We start from the raw sequence: 23,097 nt of genomic DNA on the forward strand, positions 1-23,097 counted from the left end.
TTAGAACAATTTTACTGTTGTGAGACCCTCGGGAGGATATAGTTGTTGAGGAGGATAACGAACAAGAACTACGATTACGAAATAAGATACACCTTGTGTTAAAGAAAGACCTTGAGCTGTTAGCCTCATATAGTAAAAAGGCTGAAGAGGCTTTGCGATCACCACCATTGAATTGGTTGCTTTGGGTTGAAGAACCAGAATTTTATACTGGTCCTTACTTACATTCGCTTCCTTGTTATGTTTGCAAAAAGGATAAAGATAAATGCTATGCATGGGTAGCTTTGCATTGTGCAGATTGTAATCAGGTTTATTGGTATTCACAGAGGTCATTGGGATATTTATGGTGTACATCTTGTTTTGGAAAGTGGATTCGAAATCATATCTGGGTTAGAGCTCTTGAACAAAGTACTGGCCTGCCAGGACGGACAGGATTACAGCTCTTTGAGAGTGCAGAACAAGTGATTATAGCATATCTTAGGTGGAAGTTACAGGAAAACCTTAGAATATTTGAAATTACTAAAGCCTCACGCATCATAGCAGCTCGCTGTAAAGCTGATTTGCCTTCAAACTTACCTCATGCTATACCTGTGAGCAAGGATGTTGATTTAGAATTAGATCAGTATATTCAAAAATTGACTCAGCCTTACAATAGACAATCTAGCAAACCAGGGAAAAGACAGCGAAGAAAGGAAAAACAACGTAAGCAGAAGGAAGAAAAGGAGAAGCAAAGCAAGCAGAAAGAAAAATGAGGTTTGTTTTTGTAATACTGCTCAATGCTGTAGCAAGTGAAGCAGTAGGAGTAACACACTTTAGTCAACCAAGGGAAAATTTATGGGTAACACTTGCTAATCAAACTAACCAATCATCACTTTGTCTTAGTCTTGGAGGAGTAACTAACCCATTTCGAACATGCCTGGTGGGACTTCCGGTGTGGTCTCCTGGAGTATTTTGCAGTTTGATAAACAATCAAACCTTATGTATGTCTAACATGTCAAACATCACATTGCCGGTGCAACAAGGGTATACCGCAGGTCAGAGTGATGGCTATCGTCAATGCTTACTAATCCAATCGCTTAACACCTCTTTGCATTCTCCTCCTGAAGAATTGGATCTTTTTGGAAGTACAAATGCCAGCATATCTAACACTACAGCTGGTGGATGGTTTAGCTTCAAACTTTTGGGTGCTCAGAATTTAAACCAACCTAAAGAAACATGGGCCACCCTAGATTCATCCCTGAATGTGAGTGAATTCTCTCCACAGCATTACAGTCAATGTAACGGCACAAATATCACAGCACCAATGAAATTACCCACAGGAATATTTTTGATTTGTGGAGACAGGGCATGGAATGGTATACCAGCTAAACCACAGGGTGGACCCTGTTTTTTGGGAAAATTGTCACTGTTTCATCCTAATGTGTCCTTGCTAATGCAGCTGAGTCAAAATTCAAACAGGAGAAAACGTAGCATACATGACTTAGACTGCAGCAAGATAGGAGATCCACGGTTTTGGGGCACATTCAAACAGGTGGTGGTTTCAACTATCTTACCAGGAGGATCTGCCAATAAAGCCATGAATTTAGCAAAACAATTAGGATGCTGGGCAAGGGATGAGCTGAACAAGACATCACAAATTCTAGACATGCTAACTGCAGATGTGCAAAGTGTTAACCATGCTGTTTTGCAAAATAGAGCTGCTGTAGATTTTTTGCTCTTAGCACAAGGGCATGGATGTGAAGAGTTCGAGGGAATGTGTTGCATGAATCTGTCTGATCATTCAGTGTCCATTCACACTAAGATAAAAGAACTGCAACAGGGACTTCACAAACTTAAGGAAGAAGACGGTTTAGGAATTGACGAATGGCTTAAAGGCTTAGGACTTTGACCGTGGCTGAGGAACCTTGTGATTTATGCTATAGGACCGCTGGGTGTAATTTTACTGTTTTTGCTTTTTTTGCCTTGTATCTTCAACTGTATTCAAAACATGGTCAGCCGTACAATAGCAAAAGCATGGCAAACTAATCTCCTTGCTCAAGAAGAAAACGGGGGAAATGTGGAGAGTATTATTAATAATTGGTTAGCTGAGAAAGGCCACACTGATATAATGCCACTGGTTAAGCTGAAGGAGAAAAGTCAGCAGTCAGCAAGCTGAAAGGAAGAGTCAGCAGCGACCTTGCTGCAACATGAGGATAGGGAGTTGAGATTAGTCCTGAATATATCCTAAGAATATGTAGAAAGTATCAAAAGTAGAACCATAGGAATGTAGAAGTAGGCGTAGGTGCTGATATGTAAGCTGACCAATCCTGAGCTCAACTTTTGCAATATGTATGAAGCTCATTATTAACTGTATTTAACCCGCCGTACTGATCAATAAAATCGAGCCTGTGATGATCAAATTGATGTCCTGGTTCCCTTCCGCCGACAAAACAATTTTGAGAAAAAATTTTTAATGCCTTGGCCACACTCCTTTATTGAACTACTTGTAATTTTTGGCTCTTCAATGCTTTTGAGGTGCTGCTAGCTCTTTCAACTTTTTTTTTTTTTTTTTTTTCTGGAAAGAGCAGCAGCAGCAGAGAGGAGCCTGAGAGGCCCTGAGTGGGCCCTGGCCCACGTGGAAGGATCAAGAACCCCAGACCTGCCCCACAGAACAGTGGTCCAGGTCCTGATGGGAGAAGCAAAGCCCCCAAACCCAGCAGCCGGCCGGGCGGTGGCCCTGGCCCAGGGAACCGAGCCAAACAGCCCAGGCCCGGTCTGCGAGGCGGGCTCTGTGTTGTCACAGCCCAGCTCCACACTGCCAGTGCAATGGCAGAACAAGTGACCAAACGCTTCCTTCCCCCCAAAATCACTGATGCATGGTGGCAGTGAGGGGACAGAAGCTGTCCTGAGAATGTACATCTCGGGTCTGGGAATGTTTGTTCCCCACAGAAAACAAGCGATGATTGCTTTCCGCCATTCCCTCTGCCTCTGCAATGCAAATGCAAAAGGTGTTCCCCCCATCTGCCTCCCAGTACCACCCCCACCCCCTCTGGGCTGGGGACCAAAGGCAGAACTTTCAGGACCCACCTCCCCCTTGCGGCTGGGGCGCATGAGGGACGGCAGGGAGATTCGCACCCCCCAAGGGGAAACAACTGACCAAACACCCCCCAACCCGCCAAGAACGCTGAGCTTGAAAGAAGGCGGCCGGGCTGCTCCCGCACTCAGCTGTTGAGCCATGCCTCCTCCACGGAAGGAGAGGCCAGCTGCTGAAACCGCTGTTGCAAGGGCAAACGGCATGGGACAGTCTGAGCTCGGATATGCTGCCAGTTCCCGGGCAGCCTCTGACGCAGACATGGAGGACGGAGTCCCCGAAGGCGGCAGAACTGCTGGGGTGGCTGGTGGCGGGGGCGAGGCCAGAGAGAATGCAGTTGCAGCAGGCTGCAGGGGGTTGACAGCGGCAGCACTGGGTCGCTGGTCTCAAATGACACCTCCGGCATCGGCACTGAGGGTGAAAGCAGGGCCACCGCGAGCGGGGCTACAGGGACCCACATGGGGTCAGCTCTTGGTGCATCCACAGGCGGCGCAGCCTCGGACACACGCTGGCGGCAACCGCCATTGTCACTGAGTGCATCGCCTGGCAACACCAGCGCAGCTGCGGGAAGCGGCGGAAGCGGTGCCTGATCGCTGCTGCCTTGCAACACCGGTGCAGCCGCGGGAAGCGGTGTTTCTGAGCTCGCAAGCCCAGGCGGGGCCGCTGCACCCACAGGCTCTGCAGGAGGGACGGCCGCGGGAGAGGCCACATGGGGAAGCGCCCGCACCCGTGGGGAGGGTTGGGGAAGCCCCACAAACTCGGGAGGCGGGACCTCGGGCACCGATGCCACCCCCAGGTCTGAGCGATGCGGGGTCCAAGAGGCCGGACGGGGCGATGCCTGCAGAGCTTCCAGGGGCGGCTCAGCCCACTCAAACCCCTCTGAGAGCAACGGAGGAGGGAAAAAGTGGCTCCATTTGAGCATGCTCCGAAAATGCAGGGGAAAAACTTCTTTGGCTGCGGGCAAGACTTCACCCCTCTGCTGCGAGCCAGGGAGGCTGGGAAGCAGCAGATCATCTCCCCCAAAAGGAACTTCTCCCATGAGAATTCGGGGGAATAGGGCTTGCCTCCTGCAGTCAGCAATCCAGGGAAAGGCAGCCGCTCTCTCTTTCAAAACCGGAAAGAGTGCCCTGAACACTGGATCAATGCGGGGGTACCCGAATCCAAGGTTCAAAATGGCTTGGAAAATGGGTTCCATGCATTCCCATACGAACGTATCAAGGGCAAAGAGCACATTTGTGAAAAACCCAAAGAACTTTGTCCATCGAAAAAACTCATAGAAATGTCTCTCCAATGTCAGGGTCTGTCCTAGTAGACAGATGACCTGATGGTTCGTAGGAATGATCTCAGAGTGCAAAACACCAACACGGTACAAGAGGGTTTGCAGTGATAATCAAATCAAATGCAGTTTTATTGACATAACCACAGCAAAAATGCGATAGAGGGATTAAGGGAGAGAAAAAGATAGAGAAAGAGAGAAAGAGGGGGTGAGAGAGAGAGAGAGAGGGGATATAGCTACCAACGCAGAGACGAAGTCCTTTGGTCCAGTCCAGCTGAGGATCCGCCTGCTACGCTGGGGAGATCTCAAAGGCTCTAGCTAACTCAGAGGATTTTATTACTGAAAATTGCGAGGGGAGGGGGAACAGATACAATAGGGAACAGATGTAACAGGTAGTCCATGTTCTCAGCAGTAAATGAGAGCCATTGTTTTCTTTCCCCAGTGGTCACAATCTGCAGGCAAACATCTCGCTTTGGTCAGCTTGCCTCCCCCACACACCTCCCCCGGGCTGGGGGTTTCAGTCCCAATCCTTGGAAGGAGCAGAGGGGCCTTTTAGGAGTTTCATGTCTCAGTCCTTGGTGGAGAATCTTCTCACATCTCAGTCTGTCTGTCACGGTGGTTGTAAAACAGGTGAGGGTCTTTGGTGGGAGACCACCTGAAACTCAGGAGAAGTCCAGCCAGGCCGAGAGGTGGGACAGCTTCCAGAGCTGCTATTGTTGCTAACGGGGCACGGTGCCCTCTTCTTAGCATAAAGCAAACACTCCTGTGAAAACAATAGCTTAACACTGAACTTTCAGGTCTTTTAGGGATCTTTTAGGGATTTGGGGATTTTTTTGGGATTTTTTTCGGGTTTTTTTGCCTTTTTTTGTGATATTTTTGTGAATTTTTGTGACTTATTTGTGATTTTTTGAGGATTTTTTGGGTTTTCTAGGGGAGGATTTTAAGGGGTTTTTTTGGGGAGGGGTTTAAAGATTTTTTGGGGGATTTTTAAAGGGTTTTTTTTGGGTATTTTTTGGGTATTTTTTGGGATCTTTTAGGCATTTTTTTAGGGAATTTTTCTGATTTTTAGGGGTTTTTTTGGGGTATTTTTTGGGTATTTTTTGGGATCTTTTAGGCATTTTTTAGGGAATTTTTCTGATTTTTTAGGGATTTTTTAGGGTTTTTCTGGGATTTTTAAATTTTTTTTTCTGATTTTTTGCCATTTTTTAGGGTTGTTTCAGGTTTTCTTGTGAATTTTTTGTGATTTCTTATGTGTTTTTTTGAGATTTTTTTGGGGATCTTTTTCATTTTTTAGGGACTTTTTTATTATTCTTTAGGGATTTTAGGAAGATTTATTTGAGATTTTTTGTGATTTATTTGGGATTTTTGGGGGATTTTTTTAGGTTTTTTAGGGATTTTTAGGAAGATTTTTTTGAGATTTTTTTTTTTTGTGATTTATTTGTGATTTTTTTTTTGATTTTTGGGGGACTTTTTAGGGATTTTTTAGGGATTTTTTGAGATTTTGGGGGATTTTTAGGGGATTTTGGGATTTTTTTGAGGGGAGATTTTTTTAAGGAATTTTTTGGGAGACTTTTTTGGATTTTTTTTCTTTAGTTTTTTGATTTTTTAGGGATTTTGGGGGGATTTTGGGTTTTTTGGGGGAAATTTTAGGGGATTTTGGGGCATTTTTTGGAGGTTTTTTGGGATGTTTTTGGGGGGAGGTTTGGGAAGTTTTTAGGGGCTTTTGGGGTGGTTTTTTTATCAATTTTGGTGCTATTTTGCCCATTTTTCATTGTTTTAACCCCGTTTTTCCCCCTCCCCAGGCCTGGTGTGGGCCCAGCCCGAGGGTTTGCAGCAGCTCAAGGCCCTGGGGGGGCTGGAGGTGCTGGGGGGAGCCCTGCAGAGCCCCCACCCCCCCCCCCGAGGGCTCACGCCACCTTCCTGCTGCACTGCCTGCTCAGGGAGCACCCCCGCCTCAAAGGTCAGCCCAAAACCGCCCAGATTCACCCCAAAAACTGCGCTGGGAACCCCTCGGTAACACCCCGGCAGGGAAACCCCAAAAATCCCCGAAATTCCCACAAAAATCTCTTCAAAATCGCCCAGATTCACCCCCAAAAATGCCCTGGGACCCCCTCAGTAACACCCCGGTAGGGAAACCCCAAAAATCCCCGAAATTCCCACAAAAAATCCCCCCAAAATCACTCAGATTCACCCCAAAAACTGCCCTGGGACCCCCTCAGTAACACCCCGGTAGGGAAACCCCAAAAATCCCCGAAATAACCCCAAAGTTCCCACAAAAATCCCCCCAGAATCACCCAGATTCACCCCAAAAAATGCCCTGGGATCCCCTCAGTACCAGCACAGCAGTGAGACCCCAAAAATACCCAAAATAACCCCAAAATCCCCCCCAGAAAACCCCAAATTCACCCCAAAAAATGCCATGGAATGCCCTCGGTACCAGCCCAGCAGTGAGAGCCCCAAAAACCCCCAAATTCACCCCAAAGCCAGCTCCAAAAGCCCAAAACTCACCCCAAAACCAGCCCTGTAATCCCCTTAGCACCAGCCCAGCAGGGAAACCCCAAAGATCCCATAAATTCCCAAAAAAATCATCCCAAACTTTACCCCAAAATCCCCCAAAATGGCCCCAAAATCCCCAAATTTCACCCCAATTCCCCAGAACTTCCCAATTTTCCCGTTTTTCACCCCAATTTTCCCACAGCCCCCTGGTGCAGCAGGGCCTGGTGCCGCGGGGTTCCCCACATTTCACCCCAATTTTCCTGGGTTTCACCCCAAATCCCCCTTAATTTCCCCCCAATCTCCCCAGATTTCCCCCCAGTTTCCAGGATTTGCCCAATTTTCCCATTTTTCACCCCAATTTCCGCAGCCCCCCTGGTGCAGCAGGGCCTGGTGCTGCGGGCGGCGGCGCTGCTGCGCTTCGAGCACAACGGGGCCCACGAGCACGGCCTGGGGGTCCTCTGCAGGTAAAAGGGGGGGAGAGACCCCTCCTCAAATTAACAAAAACCCAAAAAACCCAAAAATACCAAAAACCTGAAATTTGGGGAAAAAAACAAAAAAAAAAAAAACAGGGAAAAATCATCAAAATTTGGGTGGAGAATGAGCAGGAAAGGGCAAAGGGGAGGGCCCCACGAGCACGGCCTGGGGATCCTCTGCAGGTAAAAGGGGGGGAGAGACCCCTCCCCAAATTAACAAAAACCCTAAAAACCCAAAAAACGGAAATTTGGGGGAAAAACCCGGAGAAAATAAAAAAATTCTGAAGAAAAATATCAAAAATGGAGGGGAAACACTCAGGAAAGGGGAGCAGATAGGGCAGTAAAGGAGGGCGGAGACCCCTCCCCTAATTACCAAAAACCATAAAAATCAAAAAATCCCAAAGAAACTGAAGTTTGGGGAAAAATACCCCAAAATCCTGGAGAAAAAGCATCAAAATTTGGAGGGAAAATACAAAAAAATTCTGGGGAAAAACATCAAAATTTAGGAGGAAAAAAAGGGGAGGGGGTGGGGACCCCTCCCCAAATTAACAAAAACCCCAAAAATCCAAAAAATCCCATAAAAAACCCCCAAAATTCAGGGGGAAATCCCGAAATTTGGGGGGTCTTGTGATGGTTTGGGGAGGTTTTGGGTGATTTTGGGTGAATTTTGGGCAATTTCTGGGGGATTTTTGGTGGTTTAATGGGTGGGTTTTGGGGCAGATTTTGGGAAATTTTCAGGTGATTTTTGGGCATTTTTGGGGGATTTTTGGGTGATTTTTTGGGTCATTTTTGGGTGTTTTTGGGGCAGATTTTTGGGGGAGTTTTGGGTGATTTTGGAGGGAATTTTGGGGAAGGTTTTGAGGGGATTTTGGGGTGATTTTTGGGCTGTTTTGGGTGATTTTGGGGCAGTTTTTTGGGGGATTTTTGGGTTATTTTGTACTATAAATACTGAATTTTCCCAAAATCACTGCTTTTCACCCGAGCCTGGCGTCGGGCTGCCCCGAGGGACTCCGCAAGCGCCGGGACCCCCGTTTTGGGGGAGTTTTGGGGGATTTTTGGGCTGTTTTGGGTGATTTTGGGGCAGTTTTTTGGGGGGTTTTGGGTGAATTTGAACTATAAATACTGAATTTTCCCAAAATCACCATTTTTCACCCCAGCCTGGCCTCAGGCTGCCCCGAGGGGCTGCGGGAGTGCCAGGACCCCATTTAGGAGGAGTTTTGGGGGATTTTGGGGATGTTTTGGGTGATTTTTGGGTGTTTTTTGGGGGTTTTGGGGTGAATTTGAACTATAAATACTGAATTTTCCCAAAATCACCGTTTTTCACCCCAGCCTGGCATCGGGCTGCCCCAAGGGGCTCCACAAGTGCCGGGACCCCGTTTTGGGGGAGTTTTGGGGGATTTTTGGGCTGTTTTGGGTGATTTTTGGGTGTTTTTTGGGGGTTTGGGGTGAATTTGAACTATAAATACTGAATTTTCTTAAAATTGAGGAAAATTCGGAGATGAGGGAAAATTCGGACAGACTCTCACACTGGCTCAGTGCCTTTCTGTGTCCCAAGTATGGGGCTCTTCCTTTTTGCTCTGAGATGCAAAACCTTTTCACTGCTTCCATGTGACTGAACTCTTGAGGTCCCTGATGTGAAATGTTTTAACACAGCTCCTGCTACAGCAGACAAGTTTGGATTTACAAATGTGAAAGGAGAGCTTTTCTTTTGGAATTTAAAACCCTGCCAAGTATGCTGGAAGGAAAGAAGAATAGGATTCAAACATCTGCGGAAATGTGCTTGATTTTATAAAATGGGGTTGGCCCTGCCCTTTCTCCTATGACCAGAGAAAAGTGAGCAGAAACGTGTGTTTCCCTTGTAGATAAAGTGTCCCTGCTGAAAGAGTTCAGCTACCAATGGAATCACCTGAGTGGCCAAGCCCTGCTGGATGTCACCGAGCGTATCACAGGCATGGCCTCCCCTTCTGAGCCCAGAGCTCTTCCCAGGGAGCATTTTCAGGGAATGCCTGTGAGCAGACAGCAGAGCAGCTCCTCCAAACCAGGAGGTGCTGAGCTTGTCCCTGCTGCCCCATGGCCAAGGCAGGTGGGTTTGGCAGGTTTTCCCTGGCTGCTGCAGAGCTGGGCAGCACCTGAGATGGGGGCAGCGCTCGGCCTGGGGCTGAGCTCTCACTGGGGCATCTCAGAACCACCTCCAGCAAAGGGAGGGCTAAAAATGCCCCAGCTGGCTCCTCTCTGGGGAGCTCAGGGACATCTGTGATCTTTGAGGGGAAATGGTGGCAAATGCTGTTTCAGGGCATCAGTTTGTTTTGTCCTCACAGAATTCTTGTTTTTCTCTTGGAAAGTTTTGAGGCTGAACCGTGCAGAGCCTGGGGGTCACAGCTTAGGTCAGAACTCAACAGAGGTACCAGAGGCACAGGTTTAGTGCAAGGCAGCCTCTGGGGCACAGGGACAGAAGCAGAGTGCTGAGGCTCCCTGTCTGTGCTGTCACAGTGGCCTTGGACTGAGCCTTTCAGGGGGTGCAAACAGTGTCTGCCTGTGTCAGCGCTGCCCAAAATGCTACAAATGCAGCTGATAATTGATTCCTCAGCGGAGCTTGCTATGTCAGCAATAGCCAAGGAATGGAAAAAGGATAATCTCAATATATAATGGAGAAGATTACTGATAGCCTTGCTTTAACTGGGGCTAAATCCACTGCTAATTATGCCAACATCTTTAAATGCAAGGTTTAATACACTTTGTCTCTTCATTAGGAATCTCAAAAGGGCATGTTTAGCAATTGGGAATGTCAAAGGGCCTTAAAGACCATTTGAATAAAGTAGATCTCCAGCAATAGGGAATTTAGTTTAGCAGTTCTTTTGATCTCTTTTTCAAATATAGGAATTAACCATAAATTATGAGTACTTTAGAAAGAGCAGATGTTCTCTCTAGTAGGAACAGACAGCTGTTCCTCACGTTCAGTAGTCACCAATGTCTTTAATTGCATTTAAACTCAAATACATTCCCATTTTAAAATGGGTACCATAACCCTTTCTTGCTTAGCAGAATTGGTTTTGGGTACTTGCAGGAGCTCTTTCAATGTTGATGACTGCTGGTGGATTAACAGCATAGAGAAAATGAAGTCTCTTCCACCAGAGGATATTAAATGGCTGCTAGATAACATTTTGTGTGATCAGAAAATAAGAATGGTTTCCAAAGCATTTCAGGTTTTGATCTCTCAGCCAAATCTGCCATGAAAGAAGCCTGTTGGTAGTAAATATTTGTCTGTGTTTGATAAAATTCAGTTCAGAAAATGGATAGAGAGGTTTCAGAGAAAATATGAGAAAAGACTCGAATTTTGGTTACATTTCAGTTCCATGTGTAGCATTTTTCTTTCTCTATGCCCCTATTCAAGTGGACATTATAAGAAAAAATGCCATTAACATTGAGAGGGGAAGTGGCATTAAAATGTGGAGATGCCCAAATGCCAGGGCAATGGGGTCTGGGTAATTATCTAAGACGCCCTGAGGTTTGAAACAGCTCTTTGTTGGAAGCCCCTAAAGCATTCTGCCAAAGACCCCAGCTGGTCACTGATGTTTCTCATCCAGCTGTCAGGCAGCAGCCATCTCTGGTGGGCTGGAGTTTTGAGGTGTGTTCTAATCCTGCCCTTTGCTGTGGGCCACTGAGCAAAGGGAAGAGCCAGATTAGACATGTGGCACTTGACATCAAAGTTACAAAAATGGAATCATCCCTTTTATTAGAAATCTCTCCATTTCCTCTCTATGGTGCATTTCCAGATCTTGAGTGTGGGTTTAGACAACTTCTTAATGGAAATCAAAGGCAGTTGGACATTTTGTTCATTGTGAAATAATTTAGTAAAGGTAGGAAGTCTGCCACAGAGACAAGGGCTCTGGTTGGAGCAATTAGTGCTGAGGGGTTGGTGGTTCTGTTTCCAGGATGCTCAGCTGCTTTGCCCGTTTCTGGGCCAAGGGGCTCTGGGTGCTATTTTGCTGCTTTTGGCCAGAGAGGCTGGCAAGAAGCAGAAGCAGAGGCAGATCCTTGTTTGCATTGAGGCTGGTGGGTAAGGAGCTGTGTCTCTGTCCCGGCAGTGCTTGTGCAGGGGGTTCATGCCAGGAGCCCTTAAGTCACCCAGCGCGACGCCCTGCCCGTGCTCTGGCCCTGCCTGGGGAACAAGGCGCTGCCTGTGTGGAGCGCCAACGTCCGCACCGTGGCCACCAAGCTCGCCTCTGCCCTCTGCAAGGTGATGGGCACCCAGCTGAAGGAATGTGCTGCCAGCGAGCCTCCACATGTGTGGGAAAACCTCTCCAGAATGCTGGGCTGGTGAAGGCGAGATGTTCTCCAGAAAGCTGAGGAAGCGCTGAGTTGGACACCTCTGGATTTGCCTTTTGTGCTGTGCCAAAAATGACAAAATCCTACGGATGGTTGTGCATTAGTCCCCACTCTCCCCATCACATTTTCTAGTCATGTAATGGGGGGCCTGAAGCAACTCCAGATGGAGGACAAGATGAAGGGCAGTCATGGCTGAGCCTCACACAGAGGTGAGGGGGGAGCTGGGCCAATCTCTGCTGGCAGGAAGGGTCTTGTGGCAGCCCAGAGAGGCTGTGCACATTGCCAGGGAACAGCTGTGCCCTGCACGTGCCCCTGCAATGAGCTGTGCTGCTGCCAGTGCCCCTGGAGCTGTGGGGCTGCTGAGCTGTGGGGCAGGCAGAGGAGCAGGAGGGTGCGTGTGGAGCTGAGCCATTCCTGGGGAGCACAGGGCTCTGGGCTCCCTGCTGACCCAGGGCAGCCCAGAGGCCAGGCTGTGCCTGTGCCAGCTCTGGGCAAGTGGCTCAGGGTTTGCCCTGGCCTGCCTCAGTGTCTGCCAGCAGGAGCATGTTTCCCTGTGCACCTGTTTGGACATTTCCAGGAAATATGTCCCATGAAATATGGAGCTTCAGATGCTTTAGGTTTGCATGGTGGCCTCTGTTAAACTTTGTGTCTCCATTTTGCAGATCTGGCTGGTTACAGTCCTACCGAGAAGTTTTCTCCGGACACTTCCGATGTTCCCTCACCCACAAAGTCCTCGCCTCCCGTCCAGAAGAGCTCTCTTTCCTCCAAGCTCAGGAAGAAGCTGCCGCCTGTGTGAACAGTGTTTGAAGAAGAGGATTGATGTGTTAGGCTTGATAGTTACAGCTGTACATATGTTCTGATCTTTAGATGTAGTTTTGAATTAATGTCTTTTGATTCTGTCTTTAAGTTTTGATGACATATTTTTAATGGTATATATTTTATTTTGATGATGAAAAACAAAAATAAATAAATAACAAATAAATCAGGAGGAGAATGTGAGACCATGACCTGCTAGCCTAGAGATTATGGAAGTGCAGCTCACTCCATGTGCTAGTGTCTCACCACATCCTTTCCTCATTGGGCCTCTCCTCTTCCTCTTTGGCCATGGTTTCTTTGTGTCATTTGTGCTGCTGTTTTCAACTTGTCATTGTAACAGGGCCACACATTGACATGTTTGGGGGACAATAGATCCAAAAGATCCTGTCTAGTCAAAGGTTTTTTACCTAGGTGTGTTCTGTGCTCACCAAAGGCCTGAGCAAAGAAACCAAGAGAAGTGTGCCCAAATCCCAAAGCTTTGCTCTTTTGCAATCTCCCACAGATCTGGCTCACAGGTGCCTTCAATCACAATTCCATAGGTAAGAAGAGGTCGTGTATTTCACTGGGAAATGATACACTGCTTTGGCAAAGTCACCTGTACGTATATTTACCCGGGACAGCAGTCCAGCTGTGTTGTTTGCACCTTGTTTGCAGAAGGATGAGTGCACTGGGAGGCCAATAACAAGTGACAAGGGTTCCTCCAATCTGCACTGCAGCCTGGGCACCATTCAGCCCAGAGCTAGGGGATCATTTGTTCCCATGGACCAGTGCTTGCCAGTGGAATGAATTCCTGCACAGCTGGAAGAAGCAATTCTGGATTCAGCTCCAGCTGTTGGTGGGCAGCATGATCATTGACAATGCTGCCCTTCCAGAAATTATTCTGCAGTTTCCTTTCATAGTCATTTGAAGCTTTTAAACTTCACATTTCAATTTGCTTTGCCTTAGGGAAAAACACTTCTGGGCCCAGTGCAAACTGTCACCCTTTGGCAGCCAAGTCCTCAAGGTTGCCAGCTTCTGATGTTACAGAATGTCACCTGGCTGCCTGTGTTTGCTTAGCTCTGGGTCTAGTCCTGGCCTAGTAAAACAGTTGGTAGCTCTATACCTTCCTTTCTCTTCCTCCCTCTTTTTCCTTATTTTTCCTTTTTCCCCCAGTTCCTCCTCAATGCATTTTGCTGTGGTTATTCAATAAAGGTACATTAGTTTTGGTTATAGCAGCAACTCTCTCTACCGTGTCGGTGTTTTTTGCACTGTGAGATCAACCCACAAGCTACCACAAAACGCGTTTGTAAGGACGGATCGTGACACTTGTATACATACTATAGAAACCTTCTATCAAACCTTAAAAATTCTCTACAAATTCATTTCCAACATTACTGGGCCTGGCACCGCCCAGATCTGGTGTTTGCTGCCACCACCAGTGCCCAGATCTGGAAATTCCCTTGTTCTGGCAGAGCCAAGTCTAGCAATTTTCTGGTAAAGAAAGCCAAAATCTGGCAATTTCTGCTGCCGGCACCGGCAATGCCAAGATCTGGTGTTTGCTGCCACTGCCCGTACCCCAGTCTGGACATTTCTTATTCCAACACAGCCCAAGTGCAACAATTTTTTGGAAAAAGAAGACAAAAGGCAGCAGTTTCCTGGTGCCAAGACTGTCACCACCCAGACCTGGTGTTTGATGGCACCGCCCATGCCCAGATCTTGATATTTCCCTGTGCCGCCACAGCCCAAGTGCAGCAATTTGCTGGCAAAGAAAGCAAAACCAGGCAAATACCTGGTGCCTACACTACTCCGATCTTGTGTTTGCTGGCACGGTCAGTGCCCAGATCCGGAATTTTTCAAATGCCTGCACAGCATAATTCCAGCAATTTCCTGGCACAGAAAGTTAATATTTGGCAATTTCTCAGTGCCAGCACAACCCAAATGCAGCAATTTTCTGGCAAAGAAAGCCAGAACCCAGAAGCTTCCCAGTGCTGCCACCAGCACCACCCAGATCTGGTGTTTGCTGCGCAAGTGCCCAGATCTGGAAATTTCCCAGTGCTGGGAAATTGCCCAAGTGCAGCAATTTGCTGGCACAGAAAGCCAAAACCCGGCAACTTTCTGCTACTGGCTCTGGCACCGACCACATCTTGTGTTTGCTGCCCCAGTACCCAGATTTGGAAAATACCTGGTGCCAGCAGAGCCCAAGTCCAGTGATTTGCTGGCACAGAAAGCCATAATTTTGAAATTTGCACGTTCTGGCTCCAGCACCATCCAGCTCTGGTGTTTGCTGGGACTGCCAGTGCCCAGATTTGGAAATTTCCTGATGCCTTCACAGCCCAGGTCTAGCAATTTGGTTTTAGCTAGCTTAGGCAGAGAAGTCCCTCGGACTGTGACTTTCCTTTTTCTTGAAATTGTTTAAACTTTCTCTGGACTGAAAACCCAGACAAACACTGGCAGCAGCTCACACCTGTGGCCCCCCGAGATCTGGGACACTGCATTCCAGCACCAGAGGGACTCAGGAGAGACCGAGTGAGCCAACTAAAACCCACAAAAAGGACTTTCTGAATTGGCCATCTCTTCAGCACTGTCCGAGGTTTTATTTAATATTATTCATTTTTCATGCTTGTGAATACTTTACTTGTGAAATAAACTGGGGTTTTTTCACTTTTCTCAAGGGAAGTCTTTTCCTGAACTAGTAGGGGGAGAGGCCGCTTGAACTTGCTTTCTAGGCGGACCCCTTTTGGAGGTTTCCTCCCAAAATTTGCCCTAAGCCAGCACAAACAGTCACAATGAAAATTTCACCAGTGGCATAATTTCCTGATGGAAAATCTTGTGACTGAAGCTCGACCTTGCTCTCCATGAGAGATTCTTGGGAAGAGCAGACAGGGGAAGATTCCTGGAAAACTGAAACAGCTTTCCAGAAGGGAAATGAAAATGAAACAAACAATCCAAGATGTTTTCCTCTATTAATTTCTATGCTCCCCTTTTCCATGTTGCACTACTTCTCCATCCCAGTAATTCCAGATGCATAGCACCTGTAAGATCTGTGACTTAGTGATTTTTAGGCACTCTAAAATACCATGAGCCACACACAGTTTTCCTTCCCCTGTTTTTACTGGAAAGCAACACTGGAGGTGTAAGTGCAGTGCTGGGCTCAGGTAGGAATCCTACCCCAAGGGAAGGTGGCCCGACAGTGTTTGACGCTCAGCAAGGACAATGCACAGCAGCAAGCGAGGGGATCACTGTGCCAGTGTGCAGGAGTCAGGGCTCTGCATCTGGGCTCAGCACTGCAAAGTTCCCGTGTTTGGGCAGACGGAGGGGCTGTCCCCGGGGCGCGCGGGGCTCGAACGTGGGGCTCGTGGGGCGAGCGGGGAACGGACACGGGGACGAACGGCCCCGGTGCTTCAGTTGCAGCAGCGGCAGCGGCGGCAGCAGCAGCAGCAGCAGCAGCAGCGGCGGCAGCAGCAGCGGAAGAAGCAGCAAAACCAGATTAGTTTTCTCTCTTTCTTTCTCTTATTCTCTTTCTTTCTCTTTCTCTCCCTTTGCCTCTGTCCGGCACCCTTTTCTCGGGGTCACTTGCCCGGCGTCCCTCCCCTCTCCCCGCCTCCCTCTCCCCTGCCGGGTCGGGCCATGCCCCCGGCCCGCCCCCGGCCCCGGGCGGGGCTGCCCCGTGCCCGGCCCCGGCCGTCCCGCCGCGGTCTCGCCTCCGCCCGGCTCTGGCCGTGCTGGCGGTGGCGCTGCTGGGCGAGCATCGGTGCCGGGGGCCGGGGCGGCACCGCCGCCCTTCGGCTCCGCCTGGCCCGAGCCCGGCTCCGGCCCCGAGGCAGGCCCCAGTCCCGGCCCCGGTCCCGGCCCCAGCTCCTCCCGGGGCCCACGGAGGACACACGCGGCGCGGCCGCTCCCGCCGCCTCCGCTGCGGCTTCCCCGGCCCGAGCTCCCCCCCTCGGCAGCGCGGCCGCCGGCCCCGAGCCTCCCGTGCCGCGTTCCGAAGATGGAACGCCGGGGCATGGCCGGCCCGGGGCGGGTGAGGGGCGCTCGGGGGCCGTTGCTGGCCCCGGGCCGAGCGCTGACCGCCGCGTCCCGCCCGCAGGTGAGGCGCAGGAGGCCCTGCAGGAGCGGCACCGGCTGGGATCGCTGCTGGGGCGCGCTCCAGGCACAGCCATGGAGCAGAGACCCCCGAGAGTGCCCAAGCTGGCCTGGGTGGAGGAGGAGGAGGAAGAAGGCCCTGGAGCTGCCCCAGTAGAGGAGACTGAAGAGGTGGTGCCGTTCCAACCACCGCAGGAGGGTGAGTGGCAGAGCTGGGCTGCAGGGCTGGAGCCTGTAGCCAACTTGGCCCCATCCCATCCCATCCCATCCCATCCCATCCCATCCCATCCCATCCCATCCCATCCCATCCCATCCCCTGGGGAAATGCCCATGGACAGGACGGAAGAGGGGCCTGGCAGACACCCCGCAGTGGCCGTGCTCCATCCCCCTGGAGCATCCCGGGGCTGTCCCTGCCTGGGGAGCGCAGGGCTGGGCTGTGCTCTCCGGCCTCTCCTGCAGCCCCTCAGCTCTGGCTGCGCTCGCTCTTTGCCAGATGCAGCGCTGGAGTGCACACAAGAGCAGGAGTCCAGCCGTGGCCGTTTCCGCTGTACAGGGCAGGTACCTGCAGCCCCCCCGACCTGGGCCTGCTGTCCCTGCTCAGCCCAGCACTGTGTGTGCAGCACTCCATGCAACATCCCCGGCTTCTTGCCCTTCTGCTACAGATGGCTGGCAAATTCATGAAGAGGATTCAAGAGGAAGAGACCAGCGTCATGGGCACTGTGGTCAGAGCATACCCTCCCATCTTCAAAACCAAGAGCAGTGCTGCCCTGCTGGATATGCTTGTGGAGGAGGGTCCTTCCAGTCCAAAGCAAGTAAGCAGCCTGTGGCCTGGCATCCATCCTCCCAGCAATTGCTTGGCCTCCTAAACCACGCTTGCTGCTCACTGTAAGCCTTGAGGCCATGGCAGTGTGGTGGCAAGGGAAGCACTTTTCTGGGGCAGCTGGGCACATGACTCCCTCTGGCAGCTTTCCAAGTCTCCTCTCCCTTCTCCAGGTGCCTGCCATTGTCAGGTACATCCACCAGTGGCTTGTGGCCAGTGAGTTTCCTGAGTACAACCTGCACAGGCCCCTTCTGGATCTGACAGAGGCACAGCCCGCTGATGTGGTGATGGCTCTCCTGCGTGTGGCCCCATCATGTGACAGGTACAGGGCCCATGTGCCCACAAGGCTCAGGGCTCAGCAGCCCATCACCCTGTACAGCCTGTCCCAGTGGTCTGACACACAGAGAATTCCAGGGTCCTCATGCTCCCCCCTTTGCCAGCCCCCAGCATGCTGCCATAGTCCCTCCCTGCTTCTCAGGGGCCAGTCCCCACGGGCTGGGCTGCCTGTGTGCTGAGGGCCAGTGGGCAGAGGCAGAGCTGGCAGTCAGCTCAGTTCCCCGCTGCAGCCCAGGCCATAGTGCTGTGTCTGAGACCCCCCTGAGACAGAGCTCTAACCCCACAGAGCTGCTTTGACCATGTGGAAGAGCATCATGTGCTCGCCCCGGACTGCAGAGCCAGTGCTGCTAATACTCCTGGATGTGCTGGGGAGCTGGCCAGAGCACAGCACGTGCACCTCTGATGGGGACAGAACGGGTGTCTTTGGCCTGACTGTGAGTTTCTGACACTGGCCTTTGCTGGCCCCAAGGCCGGCCGCCTCTCCAGCAGCTCTCCATCCTCCTTCCCCCACTGCATCTCCCTGCCTCTGGCGCTGGCCTGAAACCTGGCCCAGGGGCAGCTTCAGGCCCACCAGGCCCCGTGCTCCCCCTGCCAGGGTCTCTCCGGGCCTCTCCCTGCCACACTTGGGCCCTGCCACAGGGACACCTCGGCACTGAGCGCTGTCTCGGGGGGCTTTGTCCTTTGCAGGCAACTGTGGTGATGTGGAAGATCCTCCAGGTACCCTGTGTCCCACGTGTAGTGAGGCTGTATTTCCCTCGCCTATTTGTGCATCTGCTCTTCCAAGTGTTCTTCAGCACAGAAGAGATGGCAGAGGAGGTGGATACCTTCTGGAAGGGATGCCAGGAAGAGCATGGCCTTGCCACCAGCCCCAACAGGTGCTCCATCCCACTCCTCCTGTCCCTGCCACGTCCCTGGGCAGGAGCCAGTGTTCCCAGCATGACCTGGGCTTTGCTGTGCACGCAGGTTTGCAGTGCAGACTCTGAAGTCCCTGCTCTGCCGAATGCAGCACGAGGATGTGGTGGTGTCAATGGAAGGCAAGCGTGGCTGGGACACGCTGCTGTGTGCAGACACCCACCACTATGCCGTGGGTCTGCTGGCCAGGTGAGACCCTCTTCTCCCCACTGCCTCTGACATTTGTGCTCTGTGCCCAGGGAGCACCACACGGTCCCCGAGGTCGTGGGCCAGAGGGCCTTGTCACTGAGGGATGGCCAAGCAGATTGGAAAAGGCTGGGAGAAGAGGGTGCCCACCAGGAGCTGCCTCCCAAATAGCCCAGGGCCCCTTGCAGGATGCTGGGGAAAGACCAGACCTGTGTGTGTAAGTCCTGGCAGAGGTTGGTCCCCCTGTCCCACAGTCTTGGTTACTTTATCTCCTGCCAGGAAGATGTGCTGTGTCTCCATCCCCTTGTGTTCCCGGATCGCTCGCTACCTGCTCCGGCTGCTCAGAACACAGGAGCCACGCTGGGAGCTGCCCGCCCTGGCGTTCCTTGTGGAGGTGAGCCTGATGGCCAGCGCTACCTGGCTGAGCTGCCTCCCAGCTCTCTGCCCTCTCGGAGCCGCAGCTGCCTGGCACGGTGCCCGCGGCCTGTGCTGCTGCCTGGGCCCGGCCCTGTGCGGCTCCGGGCTCCTGCCGGCCGGGTCCCTGTCACTGCCCTGTGCCTTTCAGGTCCTCAAGTGGCTGGACTTAAGTGAACGCGGCGTTAACAGAGTCCTGCAAATTTTGTCAAGGCAGCTGCAGAGTGAATGCAGGGAGAGGCATCGCCTGGCGCTCAGGGCCCTTCTCAAGCTCACTGATGATCCCTGCATGGTGAGAAGGGGTCAGCAGCTGAGGCTGAGCTGGGGAATGTGGTCATTTGGGCTTGGCAGGGCTTTGGGTGCTGGGGCAGCTGCTCCCAGCTCTCCTGCCTCCTGGTTCAGCTGCCCAAGTGCTTTAGGACAGGCCTTTGGCCTCCAGGCCCTGCGGCAGCAGGATGGCATTTCATAAACTTGTGTTCTGCACAGACCAAAAACATGCAGAGCCTGACTGAAAGTCTTGTGGAGCTCCTGTGGGATGGAGAGATAGTTATCATGACAGTCATGCTACTCAACTCTATCATCTTGGACAGTGACATGCTGCTGCCCAGCCCCATCACACTGCAGCTCCTTGAGGCGCTGCTGCCACTCTTTGACCACGTAAGGCTCACTGCTCCCAGTCACAGCCACTGGGTGCTGCCCAGACACTTTATGCCCTGTGGATTTACAGGCTTGTGCCAAGCTGAGCTCCGTGCAGCCAATGCTGAAATCTTTTTTTCTTCCTTTCATACAGGACAATAGCCAGGTGCAGGTGATCTCCATACTGCTCTTCCAAACATTGGTGACTCATCCAGAGGAAAAGGCAAAAAAGGACCTGAAGACACCCCTGCGCAAGAGCCTGCTGCCACTGTTCTTCCACTGCCATGATGAGAATCAGCGTGTGGCAGAGGTGAGGACTCGCGGGCTGCTGCTGTTCCCCTGGCAGGGGACTCGGCTGCATCCTGCCCTGGCGCCTGCCGGGCTGCAGCCTCCTCAAGGCCTTGGCACAGGGACGCGGGTGCTGTGTCCTGCACTGTGGAGCCATCTCCATGTCTCTACTGCTCTCCAGGCTTCTCAGGAAACGCTGCTTTGTGTGGCTGAGTTCCTGAAGAGGAGGGATCTTGAAAGACTGCTGAAGAACAAGAAGGTGTGGAAGTTCGCTGAGTTCCTGGTAAGGAGGGCCTGCAAGCCCCAGCCTCAGCCTGGAGAAGGCCCCTGAGGGAGGTGCTCTCAGGGGTGTGCGGGGCTGGCAGCTGTGCCCGCAGCTGCACCCAGAGGCCGCGCAGGCTCTTCTCCAGGCTCCCGTGGGCCTGAGTCGGGTGCCCATGGAGCCCCAGCCCGGCGGGGCTGTGGCGCGGCAACACGGTTCTGCGGGCAGCAGCCGGCCCTCTGCCCCCTCCTCTCGGGAGCCCTTGGCTAGCGGCTGCTGGCCGCGCCTCAGGGCTGTGCGGGCAGGGGAGGCCGGGGCTGGGCGCAGGCAGCGCCGGGCCCAGGGGCTGAGCCCGCGCCAACCCTTCCCTCCTGCCGCTCTCTGCAGCTGGCAGAGGACAGGAGCCGAGTGGCCGAGCACCTGTGCCGGGCCCTGCACTACCTGGAGAGCCCACAGGAGCCCCTGCGAGAGGCGGCCATCAGGTTCATGGGTGAGCCACGTGCCCGAGCTGCCCCTCCCCTTCCCGGCCCGCCGCAGCTCGGCCCCAGCCCCGCCTGCTGCCCCGGCAGCGCCAGCCGTGCCCTCGGGCGCCGTGGAGCCCCGCCTGGCCTGGGCATTGCTGCTGCCGCCCTCTGGCAGCCGTGCCCTGGGGCGGCAGCGTGCGGCAAGGGCCGGGCTGAGCCCTGCCGGGCCAGCAGCCCGTGTGGCCACAGCGCCGGCAGCGCCGCTGGCAGGGAGCTGTGCCGCTGGGGCCGTGACAGGCTCTGTGTTCACAGGCATGGCCGGGCGGCGCCTGAGGGGGCAGCAGCAAGAGCTGCAGCTGATCTGCACTGGTGAGTGAGGGCAGCGGGCTGGCAGCGGGGGCTGCCGGGGCAGCTGCAAGCCCTGCCCCGGCTGCGGAGGGCTCTGCTCCTGTGGGCAGAGCACACAGATATTTCAGGGCACGTGGGCCATTGGTGGCCAGCAGCTTCGGGCTGATCCCCTTCCTCCCTGCTCCCTCCTGGCCATGGCAAGAGCCAGCTGGGATGGCCCTTGCAAGGGGCTGTCCTGGTGTCCCCGCAGATCTGGCTCTGACCGTGCCTCTCTTCCTCTCTCTTGCAGCCCTGGAACGCCTGACGGAGGACAGGAGCATTGCCGTGTCACAGCTGGCACTTGAAACACTGCATGTCCTCCGGGCATTACAACGTGGGCGATATTCCACCATCCAGAGGCTGCACGATCAGCTGCGCAGGGCATGGAGGACTCGGCCTCGCCTGCCAGGGCTTGGCTGCTGCACTGCCAGATGACTGAGGAGGAGAGCTGATCTGGGAGGCTGTCTTCGCTGGGGCAACCTGAGCCAGGGGTAATTTTCCTTTTCTTGAAGATTTTTCTTCCTTTCCATTTTTTATCTATATTGTAAATAAATAAATTCTAGAGTATATTATAATTACATATATTGCTATATATTATAGATTACTATAAATAATTTTAGAATGTGTTATGATACACAGACTGCCAGGAGCTTTTCTTTGCTGTTCAGGGTCTGCAGGGCAAGAGGCAGGAAAGGGAGAAAAGGGAGCTTGTGCTCAGCAGCACAGCAGGCTGAGGGGTCCTGAGGCCCTGAAGGGGGAGAAGGGTGCTTGTGCTCAGGCAGCTGCCCAGGCGTGCAGCGGGCAAGGGGAAATGGCCAGAAGCCCCTTGGCCTTTGGTGGTTCTGCTGAAGCCTTTGTGCTGCCCACAGAGTGGCTGGACAGGGCCCGGGGCTGCGGGGATCCCTGTGAGAGCGGTGCCCGGAGATGGCCACAAGCCCTGTGCCAGGAAGGAACCACCCTCTGTATCCTCCTGCCCGTGTGGTGCTGGCTGCCTTGCTGAGGGCTCCCAGGTGCCTCTGGATGGGGCTGCTCTGGAGCTGCTGTGGGGCTGCGGTGCTGCTGCCGGGCAGCTTGGCCGGGCTGGGGCAGCCCCTGAGGGGCTGGGGCGCTGGCAAGCCCTGAGCAATGGGCTGTCAGAGGCCACAAGCAGCCCCCTGGCAGCCGCCTTGTTCCTGCCAGAGCTGACTTGCAAGAGGGATCCTGGGCACTCTGGAACTAACAGCATCAGTGTTGTTGGAAACCCAAACGCGGGGAAATCTCAGACCTTTGGTCTTGTCAGCAAAGCTTAGAATTAAACACAGGATTTGATCTGAGACCTTGGAAAGGGCTTCCAAACTTAGGTGCTAGAAGCGAGAACGAGGATTTCTAGTTTATTATAGCAGAGACACGGGGAAGAAAGTTTAGAGTTTTAGAGTCCAAGATCTAGAAAAACTAAAAGTAGTTACAATTGTAAACAAGAAGTTTAGGATGCAGTGCTGTGAGTTTGTGTGTCATAACATGATTGGCTAAGGAAGCTTACACTGTAGCATGAGTCCATAAGATGAAATATTGAAGGGTAGGCTCCAAAACACAAGTATCCTTGTTGGCTGTGTCTTCTTGGCCAAGAAATCCTTCAAAGCTCTTTTAACTACAAGTCTTGTGGCCTTGTGAGCCATGCGGTGGAGATGTGAGCCAAACTCACCCTTCCTGTCTATGTAGAAGAGAAGAAAAAGCAATGGCATCATCTAAAAAACTCAGAGGTCCGTTTTCTAGCTCATTCCAAAGTCCTTCGACTCCCCCAAAGTAGGATTTAGCTACAAAGAGATGACAAGGACTACTCTTAGTGCTGGCTCTTGACTCCAGAGCAGCTGCTTTAGAATCTTTCCCATAACCTTGT

The 23,097-nt window shown here is 52.1% G+C and overlaps 1 protein-coding gene across 1 annotated transcript in view; it reads right to left on the minus strand.

Annotated features, from left to right (window-relative positions):
• LOC131096399 (zinc finger protein 345-like) overlaps positions 1 to 23,097 on the minus strand; it is a 356,657-nt gene that overhangs the window by 302,084 nt on the left and 31,476 nt on the right. The window contains exon 4 of the mRNA XM_058044738.1: positions 3,021 to 3,025. Coding sequence (XP_057900721.1) covers positions 3,021 to 3,025 — 5 coding nt within the window. The remainder of the gene's footprint in view (positions 1 to 3,020; positions 3,026 to 23,097) is intronic.

Source organism: Melospiza georgiana, unplaced genomic scaffold (assembly GCF_028018845.1).
Source record: "Melospiza georgiana isolate bMelGeo1 unplaced genomic scaffold, bMelGeo1.pri scaffold_29, whole genome shotgun sequence".
Taxonomy (NCBI): domain Eukaryota; kingdom Metazoa; phylum Chordata; class Aves; order Passeriformes; family Passerellidae; genus Melospiza; species Melospiza georgiana.